At 43.9% G+C, this 12,574-nt stretch overlaps 1 protein-coding gene across 7 annotated transcripts in view; it reads right to left on the bottom strand.

The window, feature by feature from the left end:
• The window catches only part of LOC133509512 (sorbin and SH3 domain-containing protein 1), a 45,633-nt gene that overhangs the window by 1,664 nt on the left and 31,395 nt on the right, over positions 1–12,574 (bottom strand). For 6 of the 7 annotated variants that reach the window (XM_061836584.1, XM_061836582.1, XM_061836583.1 and 3 more), the window contains 10 exons: positions 10,721–10,899; positions 6,251–6,315; positions 5,911–6,081; positions 4,425–4,471; positions 3,616–3,730; positions 3,377–3,502; positions 2,995–3,189; positions 2,318–2,830; positions 1,803–1,898; positions 1,144–1,196 (listed from right to left, as the gene is read on the bottom strand). In XM_061836584.1, the coding sequence (XP_061692568.1) occupies positions 1,144–1,196; positions 1,803–1,898; positions 2,318–2,830; positions 2,995–3,189; positions 3,377–3,502; positions 3,616–3,730; positions 4,425–4,471; positions 5,911–6,081; positions 6,251–6,315; positions 10,721–10,899 (1,560 nt within the window). Of the gene's footprint in view, positions 1–1,143; positions 1,197–1,802; positions 1,899–2,317; positions 2,831–2,994; positions 3,190–3,376; positions 3,503–3,615; positions 3,731–4,424; positions 4,472–5,910; positions 6,082–6,250; positions 6,316–7,179; positions 8,590–10,720; positions 10,900–12,574 lie in introns of all 7 variants that reach the window. The other variant, XM_061836586.1, reaches the window with a different exon arrangement.

Here is a 12,574-nt window from a genome sequence, read left to right as displayed (position 1 = left end):
AGGACCTGACTGCACAAACGTGTCTCTTGGTTGGAGGCTAGCGAGCTAAGCTAAACCGGACTAGCGAGTCCTAAAAGCCTTCCACATGCACCGAGACACCAAGACTGAAGGAAGGATGTTTGAGGACATTAAAGTAGTGATTTTCGTACTCGGTCGGGACTTACGTAGGTTCGGCACTAATTCAAAAATAATTATTGAGGGGAGCGCGTGACGTTACACAAAGAAAACGAGAGGAACAACTCGTAAATCAAGCCTCGCCTTCATCTTTTCCTTCATGCGGCGGTTCACAAACGGCTATACAGATACATATATAGATTCTGCACACAAGTGTGATATGTTACACGAAAATAGGAAACTGTCAATGAGGAATTCGTCTTTGGGTTATAATATATTATATTATGTGGCTTCTCGGTCTTCCTCTGACTCCGGAAAGATCTCGTGCTAATATCAATGGTTTCTCCGTCGAAATGCATGTAAATACCATTGAAATACCCCTCGCTGAAATACTTGAAGCCCTGCTGTCTGCTCTTCAACGATATTTCACTATTTGGTAAGAATGCGAGTGAAAAATCTGCCGGTAAATCGGACAATTTCGCTTTCGTCTTTTCTTCCTTCGACGCCATTTTTGCTAATTGTTTGTCTGAGGTTAGCAAGCTTGGGGTGACGTAACTTCAGGAGAAGTGGTTAAGTGCCCTGTACGGAGGGGTCAATTGCAGGGCACATAGAGACAAACTGCCGCACTCACAGTCACACCTTGGGGCAATTTAGAGTGTCCAATTAATGTTGCATGTTTTTGGGATGTGGGAGGAAACCGGAGTGCCCGGAGGAAAAATCCACGCGGGCACGGGGAAAACATGCAAACTCCACACAGGATGGTCCGGGATTGAACCCGGGACCTCAGAACTGTGAGGCCAACGCTTTACAAAGCTGATCCACCGCACCGCCCGAAATAGATAAATACTATATTTATATAATACTAAGTAAAAATGTAGTCTTCTGTTTTAAAAGTGGATGCTGCTATCTTTGTGAAGGAGGCATCCCCATTTATGCTTTCATGATCACTTATGTTTGCAATGACCGTGTCGCGATAATTTTGAGCATATGGTGTCAAACTGAATTCCAAATTGACATGGTGCTACTTACATTCCACAGTTGAGACGGCTTGGCTCTGGGCTGCAGCTGTGGGACAGGGGTTGCTGGGAAATGATGAGAGATTGTTTATTGGGGTGGGAGTGCAGACCATGAAGTGCGTTGAGAGGGTGGTGGGACAACGTGCCGCAGTACCTCACTGAGGTCTCAGCTATATTCAAGATCTCATTACACACTGCTTCCTAGTAGTAGAAGCAGGTGAGTCCCAGTAGAGTTTTTGGTTGACAGGTGGGAAGTAAAGGAAGGGGGTTAAAAGAGTGAGGGGTGAGGATTGAGGGAGGAAGGCAGGCCCAGTTAGTAGAATGGAGGAAAGGGAAGTGATCCGTTAGAAGCCACAGAGGAGCAGATGATGGTGGAGACCAAGAAGGAAAGCATGGAAAGGTAAGACACCAGTGTGAGTACATGAACAAGAAAAATGAAATATTAGTTATTTCAAAACATTGAGAACACATACATGCAGGATTAAAAAAAGATGTAGATGCAGCTCTTGAACATTGCATTTTAATGTGATGTAGCAGTGAGAGCAATAATATAGATTATCCAAATCATACAGTGGCTGAATAAAGGCAATGACAATGAGGTCAAATTTCAAAGTTGCATGAAATTCAATTAGACGGAAGTCAAATAAAACAACGAATGGTAAAGACACTTACTGCAAATGAGTTCACGTTGTTGTTATCTTGGATATCAAACAGCATCACGGGGCTTCTGGAGTTCCGGCCGTGATGATCAACGTCATTCCGTACAAGCTGCACGAAAATTGACATGACAAGACAAGATTGATTTCGGTATTTGGGAAAAGATCTCTACACGTATCCATCTTTTTGTTACAAAAAAATCCCATGCTATTACTAATTCAAATACAGCTAATGTGAATTAACTAAAAATAAACCAAAGATCGGATTGAGATCCACGACAAGATGCAATCAATGTTGACATCTTTGGAAACTCGAAAATCGAGAAACACAAACGTCAATCTGAATGAATGCTTGTGTGTTAGTTGCACACAACATGCAGCTCTGTATCCGACAGGCTTGTGAGAAGGTTTCTAATCTAAACAAATAGCCAAAACACTCATGTTAGACACAGCTTCTGCACACAAAAGTTAAGGGTCACACGATCCCAGAGTGAGCCTGAACTACATCACGGCACACCATGCAGGAAGTACCTCTGCAGGGCTATTTTGTCTGTTCCCCTGGGCAGTACAGCTACTGCCCCCTTTCCCCTCAGCACCTTCACCCTCTGCCCTAAGCCAGCCTTCCAACACTGGCCCACCACAGGGGCTCATGCTACGTGACAGATGTGATGAGGGTGGGAAGAGCAGAAACCCCTCCCCCTGAGGAGGAGTAAAAGTGAGGAAAGGAGTGGCGGAGTTGGGCCTCGGTGGGTACGGCGGTGGCAGAGGGGAGGCAGATGGCGAAGTCATGGGGGAGATGCAGTAAGGACTGCCGGTGATGGGAGGCACAGGGCTGGCAGAAAAAGGTGGGGGCAGGTACTCGCCGCAGCGGTAAGACACAGTAGGCAGAGGAGGCAAGGGGGGCGTCGGGGCGGCAGGTGGGCTTCCACCTCCAACGGTCAGAGAGATCCACTCAGAGGAGACAGCGTGGACCTCAGGGGACACGGAGCGGCAGGGGGAGCGAGGGAGGGGCAGGGGCGAGGTGGTCAGGCGATTACGATACAACTTTTTATACGAGAAGAGGTGGGCGTGAGAGGAAGAAAATGGAAAACAAAGATCAGACAACTTGACGAGACAGAAGAATGAAAATCAAAAGTAGGCCGTCAAGGTGAACATAGATGACATAAGTGAACTTTGTGAACTTCGGTAGTCATGGTGCGGGTCCTAACCTGAGGGGAGGCATTGGTGCTGCGTTGTGGCGAGGAGCAGAGAGGAGGGTCTGGGTAATCCAGGCCGTTCTTGACACGCGGCCGTTTGTGCACTTCGACGTAGGTGACGGGGAAGATGCCTTGGCGGTTTGTGCCTGCGATTTTGCCTTCATACCAATTCTCATCCACTCTCCGAATCAGCGTGATCCTTTCTCCCTGCACACATGTTGTACATGATTGCATCAAACTGAATTGAGTCTTGTAATGTGTAGAGTAATGTAGTTTTTTTCAATAGTGACAAAACAAATTCCAACTTAAAATTTGTCTGTGTATAATTATGAATGCTTGAGGAATGACAAGAAACAGAGCAGTGCTTCTACTGTATACGTTTACTCATTCATACCTTTCTGAAAGACATCTCCACCACCGTGTCCCCTGTGAAGTTAAAGCGGGCTATAGCATCTCCGTATTCCAACACCTGGACTGGGACACTTTTCTTAGGCTGTGCTTTCTCTGTGGGGGGCAGGAGCTGTGAGAGAATAAGAAGAAGAGCATTGCAAACATACAGTAAGACGGATGACAAAGAAAGCAGTACAACAATGACATAAAATAAATAATTGTATTCATCCTGAGTCAAAGTACCTCAACATAGCTTCGAGGGAAAATCCCAACTCTTCCATGATGCTCGCCTTCATACCAGTTCTGATCCACTTGTCTAATGATGTACACAATGTCTCCCTTCTGAAATGGTAATTCCCTAAAAACATGTTCCAGATACATTTACTTACATTAAACGGCAAACATAATATGTGACAAAGTATTTAAATATAAGTACTGCACATTGATCTTGGTGAAATAAATATTTCTTGTGTGATTCTGCATTGAAAGTTACTTTCAAACACATCAATTACACCTGCAAATATCTACATCAAGTAACTGGTTTAGGGCGGGTGGCCAAACTTTTTTGCCCTAAGATCTACTTTTCAAGCAGCCAACCTCCCCCGCATGAGGTGGGAAGGTCACGACCATGTTTGAAAACACAGAGAACTACCAGTGAGCCAAAATTCTAGGCCACCAATACACCTCAGCACCCAATGTTGAACACCGCACGAGTCAATCTTATGCAACACAACAAAACTGGCAATATAAATTTTTTTGTCATTACCTCAGTTTATTCCAATGACTTGTACTGATATGAATACGCTAGTTATGCATATATTTCAAGATTGACCAACACTACCTTTGAGGCATTGAGCATCCTTGGTTTAGGACGATTTGGTAAGGTTCTGTTTAAGATCTGTGACTCAAGAAATTCCTTTTTTTTATTGGAATGTTGACCCCAGGAACAACCAAAAATCATGAGGCTGGAGACACTGTAAATTCTGATGTACTTTATGGTTGTTGACCGATCATCTTTACCCTTCAGATCTATTGTAATTATGTGCACTTACTTTAGAGTTTCTGCTCTGAAGTCGAAGCGTGCCATAGCTGGAGTTCTCTGCGTAGACACACACAAAAGAAATCATTTTAACAAATCAGGTTGAAAGGAAACATTCACAATTAAAAACCGGTCACAAGTATCTTAATAACAAGTGTGTTGGATGCTTTCATCAAAACACAAATTTACCCCACAACATTTCACAGCATATTTTTTGCCATGGTGAAATTCTCTCATTTTAGGGGTGGATCAGTCTCGTTCAAGTGAGCCAGTTCTCATCCCATCCCACATACTTCTAGGCCTCTGGGGAGTCTGATGGTGGAAATAAATGAGTGGCAAAAACTTAAAAACATTCATTCATCCATTTTCTTAGCTGCTTATCCTCACGAGGGTCACGAGAGTGCAAGAGCCTGTCCCAGTTGTCAACGGGCAGGAGGCAGGGTACGCCCTGAACTGGTTGCCAGCCAATCGCAGGGCACATAGAGACAAACAGGCGCACTCACAATCACACCTTATGCAATTTAGAGTGTCCAATTAATGCTGCTTGTTTTTGGGATGAGGGAGGAAACCGGAGGAGGAAAAATCCACGCGGGCACGGGGAAAACATGCAAACTCCACACAGGAGAGTCCGGGATTGAACCTTGGACCTCAGAACTGTGAGGCCAACGCTTTCCAGCTGACCCACCGTGCCGCCAACTTAAAAACAAGGAAATCATTTTGCTTTCAAAAGCGCACACTGTTATCTAATGCCAATCTGTGAGAAGAATAACACGTAATCAGTGTTGGCACAGTTATCTTGTAGGAGTAAGTTAGTTACTTCACTGATTACTTGATTTCAAAAGTTAGAAAAAAGTAACTTCTTAGTTACTTTAAGCAGCTGTCAAGTGGCAGGAATATCGCTTAGCCAAAGCCCCAAAAGCATTAGCTTAACTGGACCCATAATTTAGTAATGCACACCACACAAGTTGCAGAATGATGTCATCCATTAATTTTCTGTAACACTTATTCTGACTAGGGATGTGGGCATGCTGGTGACTTTTAAGTACTCTTGCACAATGTAAGTACTGTAGCTGCTACGCTGGAGATATATTAAAAATACAGCCTTGATGTTGTCAAATAGGTAACTGAAAGTTATCTGATTTACAAACTCTGTACACAAAGCTAATGTACATGAGGGTGAAAATAGTAGCAAGATGTAATCCAATTGAACACATTTCCAAATACAACCACAATAAAAAAAACTAAACAGACGGTTATATTGATAACGTCAGGTAACAGTGTTGATGAAAAACTGCCGCCGTCACGCTGATGTTCTGCAGGAAAAATCCGTACAGGAATGCAGAACACCTACTGACAAGACCATCACCAGAATTCAAGCAGCTTCCCACAATCGGCCACCCTCCCCCCCACCATTCAGCCTGAAGCCTGACTCATATACTACAGGACAAAGCAGGCCCAGTATTTTTCCTGTTTGTAACAGACACGGCCCATACTTGTACCTCAGTACCCGATTTCCGTTTCTCTGTGTTATCTGTGATGTTGAGCAGGTCTCCAAAGCGCTCATTGGTGATGAACTGGTGATGTGTTGGGACAATGCCAGTGTGACGCCTCGATGCTATATCAGCCTCTTCCTGTTCCCGCTTGAGCCGCCGCTGTTCCTCCAACATTTTCTGCCAAGGAAATAGACTGGACTGTTATTTCCTCAAGATAAGGCCCCCCCTTAAACTGGGACACAGTCATGGAGTTGTTTAATACATCTGTTATTCTATTTTATAAAATGCTAAACGTTTGACCATTATCAGATAGTGAGGTGTATAAATGTAAAAAAATAAAAATCACCTCTTTGTCGCCATGACGCCTCCTCAGCACCTCATCCTGGCTCTCTCCGTGTGCTGGGGATGAATCTATCAAAAAGAAACAAAAAGGAATTGACACTGTGAGGAATTTGCTTCAAAGAGATAACCACAATGAAAGAACAAAAATTGCGGTGATATTGCAGTCAAATCTCTGATTCCAAAGCGTAAAATAAAAAGATAATCATAAAGTAATGATCAATCCAGACTTTAAACCAACTTAATCCCTCTCACACAAAACCAAAACCCACACGTGCTAAACCTTCATTCAGCATGCACAAAGGAGAAAAGGAATGAACACAGAATGATCAAATGTGTCCATGAAGAAAATTTAAGAGATTCAGGAAACAAAAGTAAGCAACCTACAAGGTCTTGGATAAAAATTCAATTCGTTTATGGTACAATTGATGGCATTGATCTTCAAGATCACAATATTTTTGACCTTTGTAATTACAAAACTCGATTATTTTATTTGTTTCCTTTTGTGTCCCAGCAACGGTCAGAAGAAGCACATTTATATTCAATGCCTTATTTGCCTTCTACTCTAAGCCAGGACAAGCTACTACATAGAACAAAGCAGCATGTATCACAGTGCGGAATATTAAAGGCTGCTTTGTGTTCGATTCAAAACTGTTATCACCAAGAGGGTAATGACACGTGATTAAAAAGCTGCCTGAACCTCCTACGGTCACCGGCGTGCAGAGGTGCAACCATATTGATTCACATTTGAATGAAAGAGGATCAAACACCACACACAAAATGACATGGAGGGCTTCACTGTCACTTTGTTAAAACACCTCACAGAATAGAGATGGATGGTGTTGCTTTGAAACAGGACAAGGTGAAGAGTCGAGCTGAATGAGTGACCACAGAAGAAGAGGAGGATGAGAGTTGTGATGGAATGGAGATAGCCACCTCTGTGGTGAGCTGCCAGCGGCTGCAGAAGGTTCCCGTTGGCATCCAAGCCCTGTGCATGACTCAGCTGCTCACAGTTGTCTCCTTCCCCGTTACTGAGCCTCTCCAAGACCTCCAGTGACGAAAGACGCTGAGGTATGAGAGGTCTGGGTTCAGGAAATGTGCTGTGGGGTCTCTGAAAGCCTGTTACCACTTTAGTGGCTGAAAGCGTCCTCCGAGGCTGCTGGAAGTGGAGGCTCTTTCGTAACCTGAAAGGGGCAGGGCCCATGAGCAAGAGATTCCCTGGCAGCATGGTCTTCTTCTCTGCTGGTGGTGGTTTCTCTTGCTGGGCTGTGGCCTGTTGTCTCTCATGCCTAAGAATCGTAGTGAAGCGGGTGTAGGAAGCTGGGCAGGAGCCTTTGCATTTGGTGGGCTTAAGGGGGAAGTGATGGTGATTCAGATGGTGCAGGTGGTGGTGGTGCAGTGGGAAAGACACTGGAGGCAGGCTGGAGGGATTCTTTGTTACACTGAGAGCAGAGTGGGTCTGTTCAATGGAGCTCTTCTTGAAGATCTGTACAACCTCAGGATCCATGGAAGAGGTCAACTCAGCCCTGACCTGGCCTCCATCTTCTGTGGGAGAGACTACTTCCTCCACGGTTTGACTGCCTCGTGACAAGGGATTTCCACCTGCCTCCACAGGGGAACAGATATCCGTCTGAGAGTTGTCTACACCCAAAAGGCTCTCGGCTGACACCGCGGAGGGCATGTAGAGGGGGACACAGTGTTCTTGGGTATGGCTATAGTTGGAGCTCAGTGTGGGCAACGAGGACGAACGACTGGGTGTTAAACTGGACTGTTGAATGAACATTTCAAACTCAGTGACCCGTGACAAAACAGTGTCCCGTGATATGTTACCCCCATCGTCAACCTCTGACTTTTCACTCCCGTTCTCGTTTGCCCCTTCAAAGAGATAAGCCAGGCTGCGGACGCTGCCTTGTGGGCTGGAGCCCACAGATCTGGGCCGGTGGATGTGATGCATGATCCTGTACAGGCTAGAAAACCCTGTCGTGCTCCTCTTGACTCCAGGGGAAACGTGTTTGAGGCCATCTGCACAGGAGTCTGAACATTGGTCCCTCTCCCTCACCTCTGTCCCAGCTTTGTCACGATCACATGCACTCGAGTACAGATCCTCACAGCTGTGCGCCTTCAGTTTCCTTACAGGAAGTGTGCTGCTTTCCTGGACGTCACCACCAGGAGGCAGCAACTTGGGCTTGAACTTGGAGGGCAGGATTTGGGGTATACAGGCTTTGGCTGCAGAAAGAGGCTTCTTATGCTTGCATTGGTTAGCTATTGCATTACTGGCAAGAACTGATTGACTATTTTTAGAGGAGCAGGGTGAATCTATACAGCCATTCCCACCTTTATAATCCACTGGCAAGCATGCAGGACAACAGAATAAACAACATATTAGATTACAATGGTCACAGGGTCACACACAAACACACTAAAAAAGAATTAGCCACATTTCTGGAGTAAAGAACAAGATTAAATTAGATGGGGCTACGGGGCTGACTTGATGCAGTCTACATCAAGTTATTGATTACTGCTACAGAAACAGCAGTGTAAAATGAACAATCACGCTCTGTTAAATTCGGGTAGAATTGACATCGACATTGTCAAAGGAGCAACATAAACATGAAGCAAAGTGCTAATAGCAATATGCAGTGAAATGGAATGTAATGTTGGAGGCCACGAAGGAATCTGAACTCTGACTGCATTATCCATACATTAAAAACAACATTCAAAACAATTGAGTTTGACCTGTTCAATATTCATGTTACGGCTAACATGTTCACCCACATACTCTATGCATGTCCCACCAATTTGATGAATTGCAGCAATGCTTGTTTCTTTTTCAACATTTGGAGATAAAAACTAGTGTCCAGGTAAACCTGACAGTTCGAACCCACTGCATAATAATACTTCCTAGCCTTTTTCCTATAGTGATGCAGATGGGAGCAGAAAATGACACAATCATTTCACCCGATGTGGCATGTATCTGCAGCATAAGTGAACCATCTGTCACTTCTCATCTGCTGCACTAATAAACACACATGGGAGAAGTCCGCCTGATATTATAATAGCCCAAGCATGTGTCGAGTTATCTGGTTTTGCAATAAAAATGCCTTCATTGAGGAGAAGGTGGAGGCTCTGTTCTTTGAAACATGAAGACAGAGAAAGTCTTTCGTGAGCATGTGGCAGCTTTATAAATTCATTCTGCAGTAAGCCTGGTGACTAGTGACTAGGTTGAATGTCTGGCTGGAGATAACAAATGACAGTGTGTTTGTCATTTGACTGGAGCAGGAAATGCATCGCAACCATGAGCCTCTGAGCAGAATGTGATAGTTGGAACACGACTTCTTCATTAATAATGATAATGCCTTAAGAAATAATCAACATAAAAATGTCTCTTCAAGGAACAAAACAGAGTTGCTTTGTGTATGCATGGTAATGGGCTTGAATGTTTCATCTGAGTTTGAAGTAATTGGGATGTGTTTACATGCTTATATACAGAATTATTCTCTTTAATGTAAAAATCTTTATTGTTTTTGTTATGGGTTTTCCTTGTCAACACATTGTATAATCAGATAATATAAAAATTGTATATCATTATGATAAACAGTGATAGTTTATCATTTTGACAAAGCAATACACAGCGCTGCAGTAATTATCTGGGGCTAAAATCTTGAAGTTCAAAGTACCGTAACAGGTTAAGTCACGGAAGAGGTCTTTGCCTGCTCATCACTCTTGTTTACATGTTGCATCGCAACGTAGAAACAGCTAAACCGTGTGCCTTGCTGTGACGCGATGACTCGTGCCGGATCATGCGCCTGATCTGGCCATTCTCTCGCTTCCTTGCATTCCGTCTTGTCTCCTCCCACAGTGTTTCACTCTGTGGCCATGTGCTCAGACATTCCTGCCACTGACCTCAAACTGACAGCTGACTTCCTCCAGCCTGCCCACCCTCTGCGTCCCTGCTGTTTATCTCACCCCTGCCCTGCTTGGTTTTGAAGAGCACAGCTCTTGTTCATCTATTACTCATCCCTTCTCATCCATCCCCTCCTAGTTCTCTGTCCTTTGATGATGGAACACTCTGGAGCCCTGCCCTACCTAAACCTGCCCAGCGACTACACCAAGAAGGGAAAAACTCCCCAAGGTTATCGCTCACAGACTTAGAAAAGCAACCTCGCTTTGCCCTTAAGTTTTCCAAAGCAGATGTCCAGTAATGTTTTCTTCTATGTCATTGATAATAAATCAAAATTGACTGGGGATGAATGCTGCAGGGTGATGGGCTAGAGCTGTGAAGCCTGGGAGCAAAAATGCGTGGACTCCAGTAGAACGGAAACACATGTTCATCATCAACGTTTTTATAGATCAGTGCTTCCATCTCATTTTACACATACCATAAGACCGAGGGTGCTGTCTAACTGTTAATGTCCATGCACATCCATGAATGCTGGGGTCCATATTAGATGACAAGTATATGTATATATATATATACCTTTAGAGGAGGATGAGCTGCCATGCCGCTTGTTTAAGGCTCGTAAGCCTTGCAAGGGAATGTCACCACCTTCCAGAACGGTCTTGTAAACATGACGGTCACAGTCTGGAGCCACAGGCTCATTTTCTGATGAGCCTCCATCTTTCTCCACCTCACTGTGTCCGGACTTGCTTGAGGAACTAGACGGTGGAACGCAGACAGCAAACAAAAAAAATTCAGTTCATTCAGAGGAGTGTTTTTGATGATAAACAGACACATACTAATTGGATAATGGGCTTCCATATGGTTCTTATTTAGGATGTCTTGTGGTAATTCCTGTCTTAGGCGACTGGTGGAGTCAAAATAACGAGAAGAACTTGATCAAATGTACAATTTAGAGGTAGCTGTTTCAGAGAAATCACAAACACTTCAATCTTGGTAACAAGCCAACAGGACAGGCTTCTATAAATATTGTCGTCATATTCCTGCATCGTGCATCATCCCTTACACCTGCACGACATGTCATGTTTACTCGCATTCCACTGCTCACGTTCCACTCATGGTGGTGGTCTATTTCAAGACAAACGTGGTCATTAAACTGACAGGGCCTCTAGGATCATTGTCAGCAAGTTAGCAAACCTTTTAAACCTGTCTTTTGCTTTTAAGGGAAAATTTGGCCTCTTGCTAAACTGGGTTTAACATCAGCCAAATCAGTTTTACAAGTTTGGACACATGCATGGATTCTTTACGCTGCTTGTTCACTAGCTTTACAAGAAGCTCTTTCATAGCTGCTGGAAAAATAGTTGAACTCCCAACTGCAGCAAGGCAATAAAAAAATCACATTGGCTCTCCGAAAGGAGTGCTGTGGCTAAAGTTCAGAAGCAATGTGAAATCCAAGATAAGTTCTTGAGAAGGGCCTGGTAAAATCAAAACAATATGTTGTCGGGTCAAAGCTATGAACTACCCCAATCTTTTTAGTTTTTACGCTGGGTTAAATTCTGAATGTACTGCCAAGGGTTTCATTTGGAGCGATACCTGTGTAAAGACTAATCCACTCTATAGAAAGAGTTACTTATTAGCTCTGTATTAATGCAAATGCCGTATAAAACACAAACTAGATTCATCCACGTCATAATAGACAGATGTTTTGCATTTTACAATCAAATTGCATCTTCACGTGACACTTCTATAAACATCTCGTTTCAAACAGACCTCAAAGGAGAAAACACCCTGGACTAAACATATGTCACTTTATGACTTGAGGTTTTCTTTGGAAGGTTTGTGTGCAAGAATTTCTACCCGAGCAACTAAAGATTAAAAACCTCCTCCACAATTCAAAACAACTCTAATTCAAGACGTCCCGACTGCAACGACGTAATGTATGTACCAGATGGGAGTCGTGAGGAAAAAAAGAGAGGGAAAAGTTCCTCTTCCCAGTAGATGTTTTAGATTTTATTGCAGACGTAGAGGAAGTAAACGAGACAATTGGAATTGGCTTTCCTTTAATATCAGATAATATTTTATCTACTGTAATAATCCACTAGCTGCTAAGTCTTGCCCAACACCCTCTAAGGAGGATTTAGCAGTTTTTAAGTTACGCAGCAGCTGAGCGACGCTTCTCTCGAGCTTAGTGACACACAGGTTGCTGTCTTTGACACACGAATCACCGCATTGCTGGCATTACTCTCTCCACAACCAACAACCTCTAACCCCTGCCTCGTCTAAAAACAACAAACACTAACAGAGAACATTGTGTTCTGGTAGCTGACTGCCTTATTCAAAGGTTCCCCTCAGGAAGCAGGAGTGGGGGAGCAATCTCACAGTGACACTTATCCCCCCACACCATGCCTAAATAATAATCAGCATAGTGGCAGT

The sequence above is a fragment of the Syngnathoides biaculeatus genome, chromosome 12, assembly GCF_019802595.1.
Source record: "Syngnathoides biaculeatus isolate LvHL_M chromosome 12, ASM1980259v1, whole genome shotgun sequence".
NCBI lineage: Eukaryota > Metazoa > Chordata > Actinopteri > Syngnathiformes > Syngnathidae > Syngnathoides > Syngnathoides biaculeatus.
The sequence above is the reverse complement of the archived record's forward strand: the minus strand, read 5'-3'. Positions and strand labels throughout refer to the sequence as shown.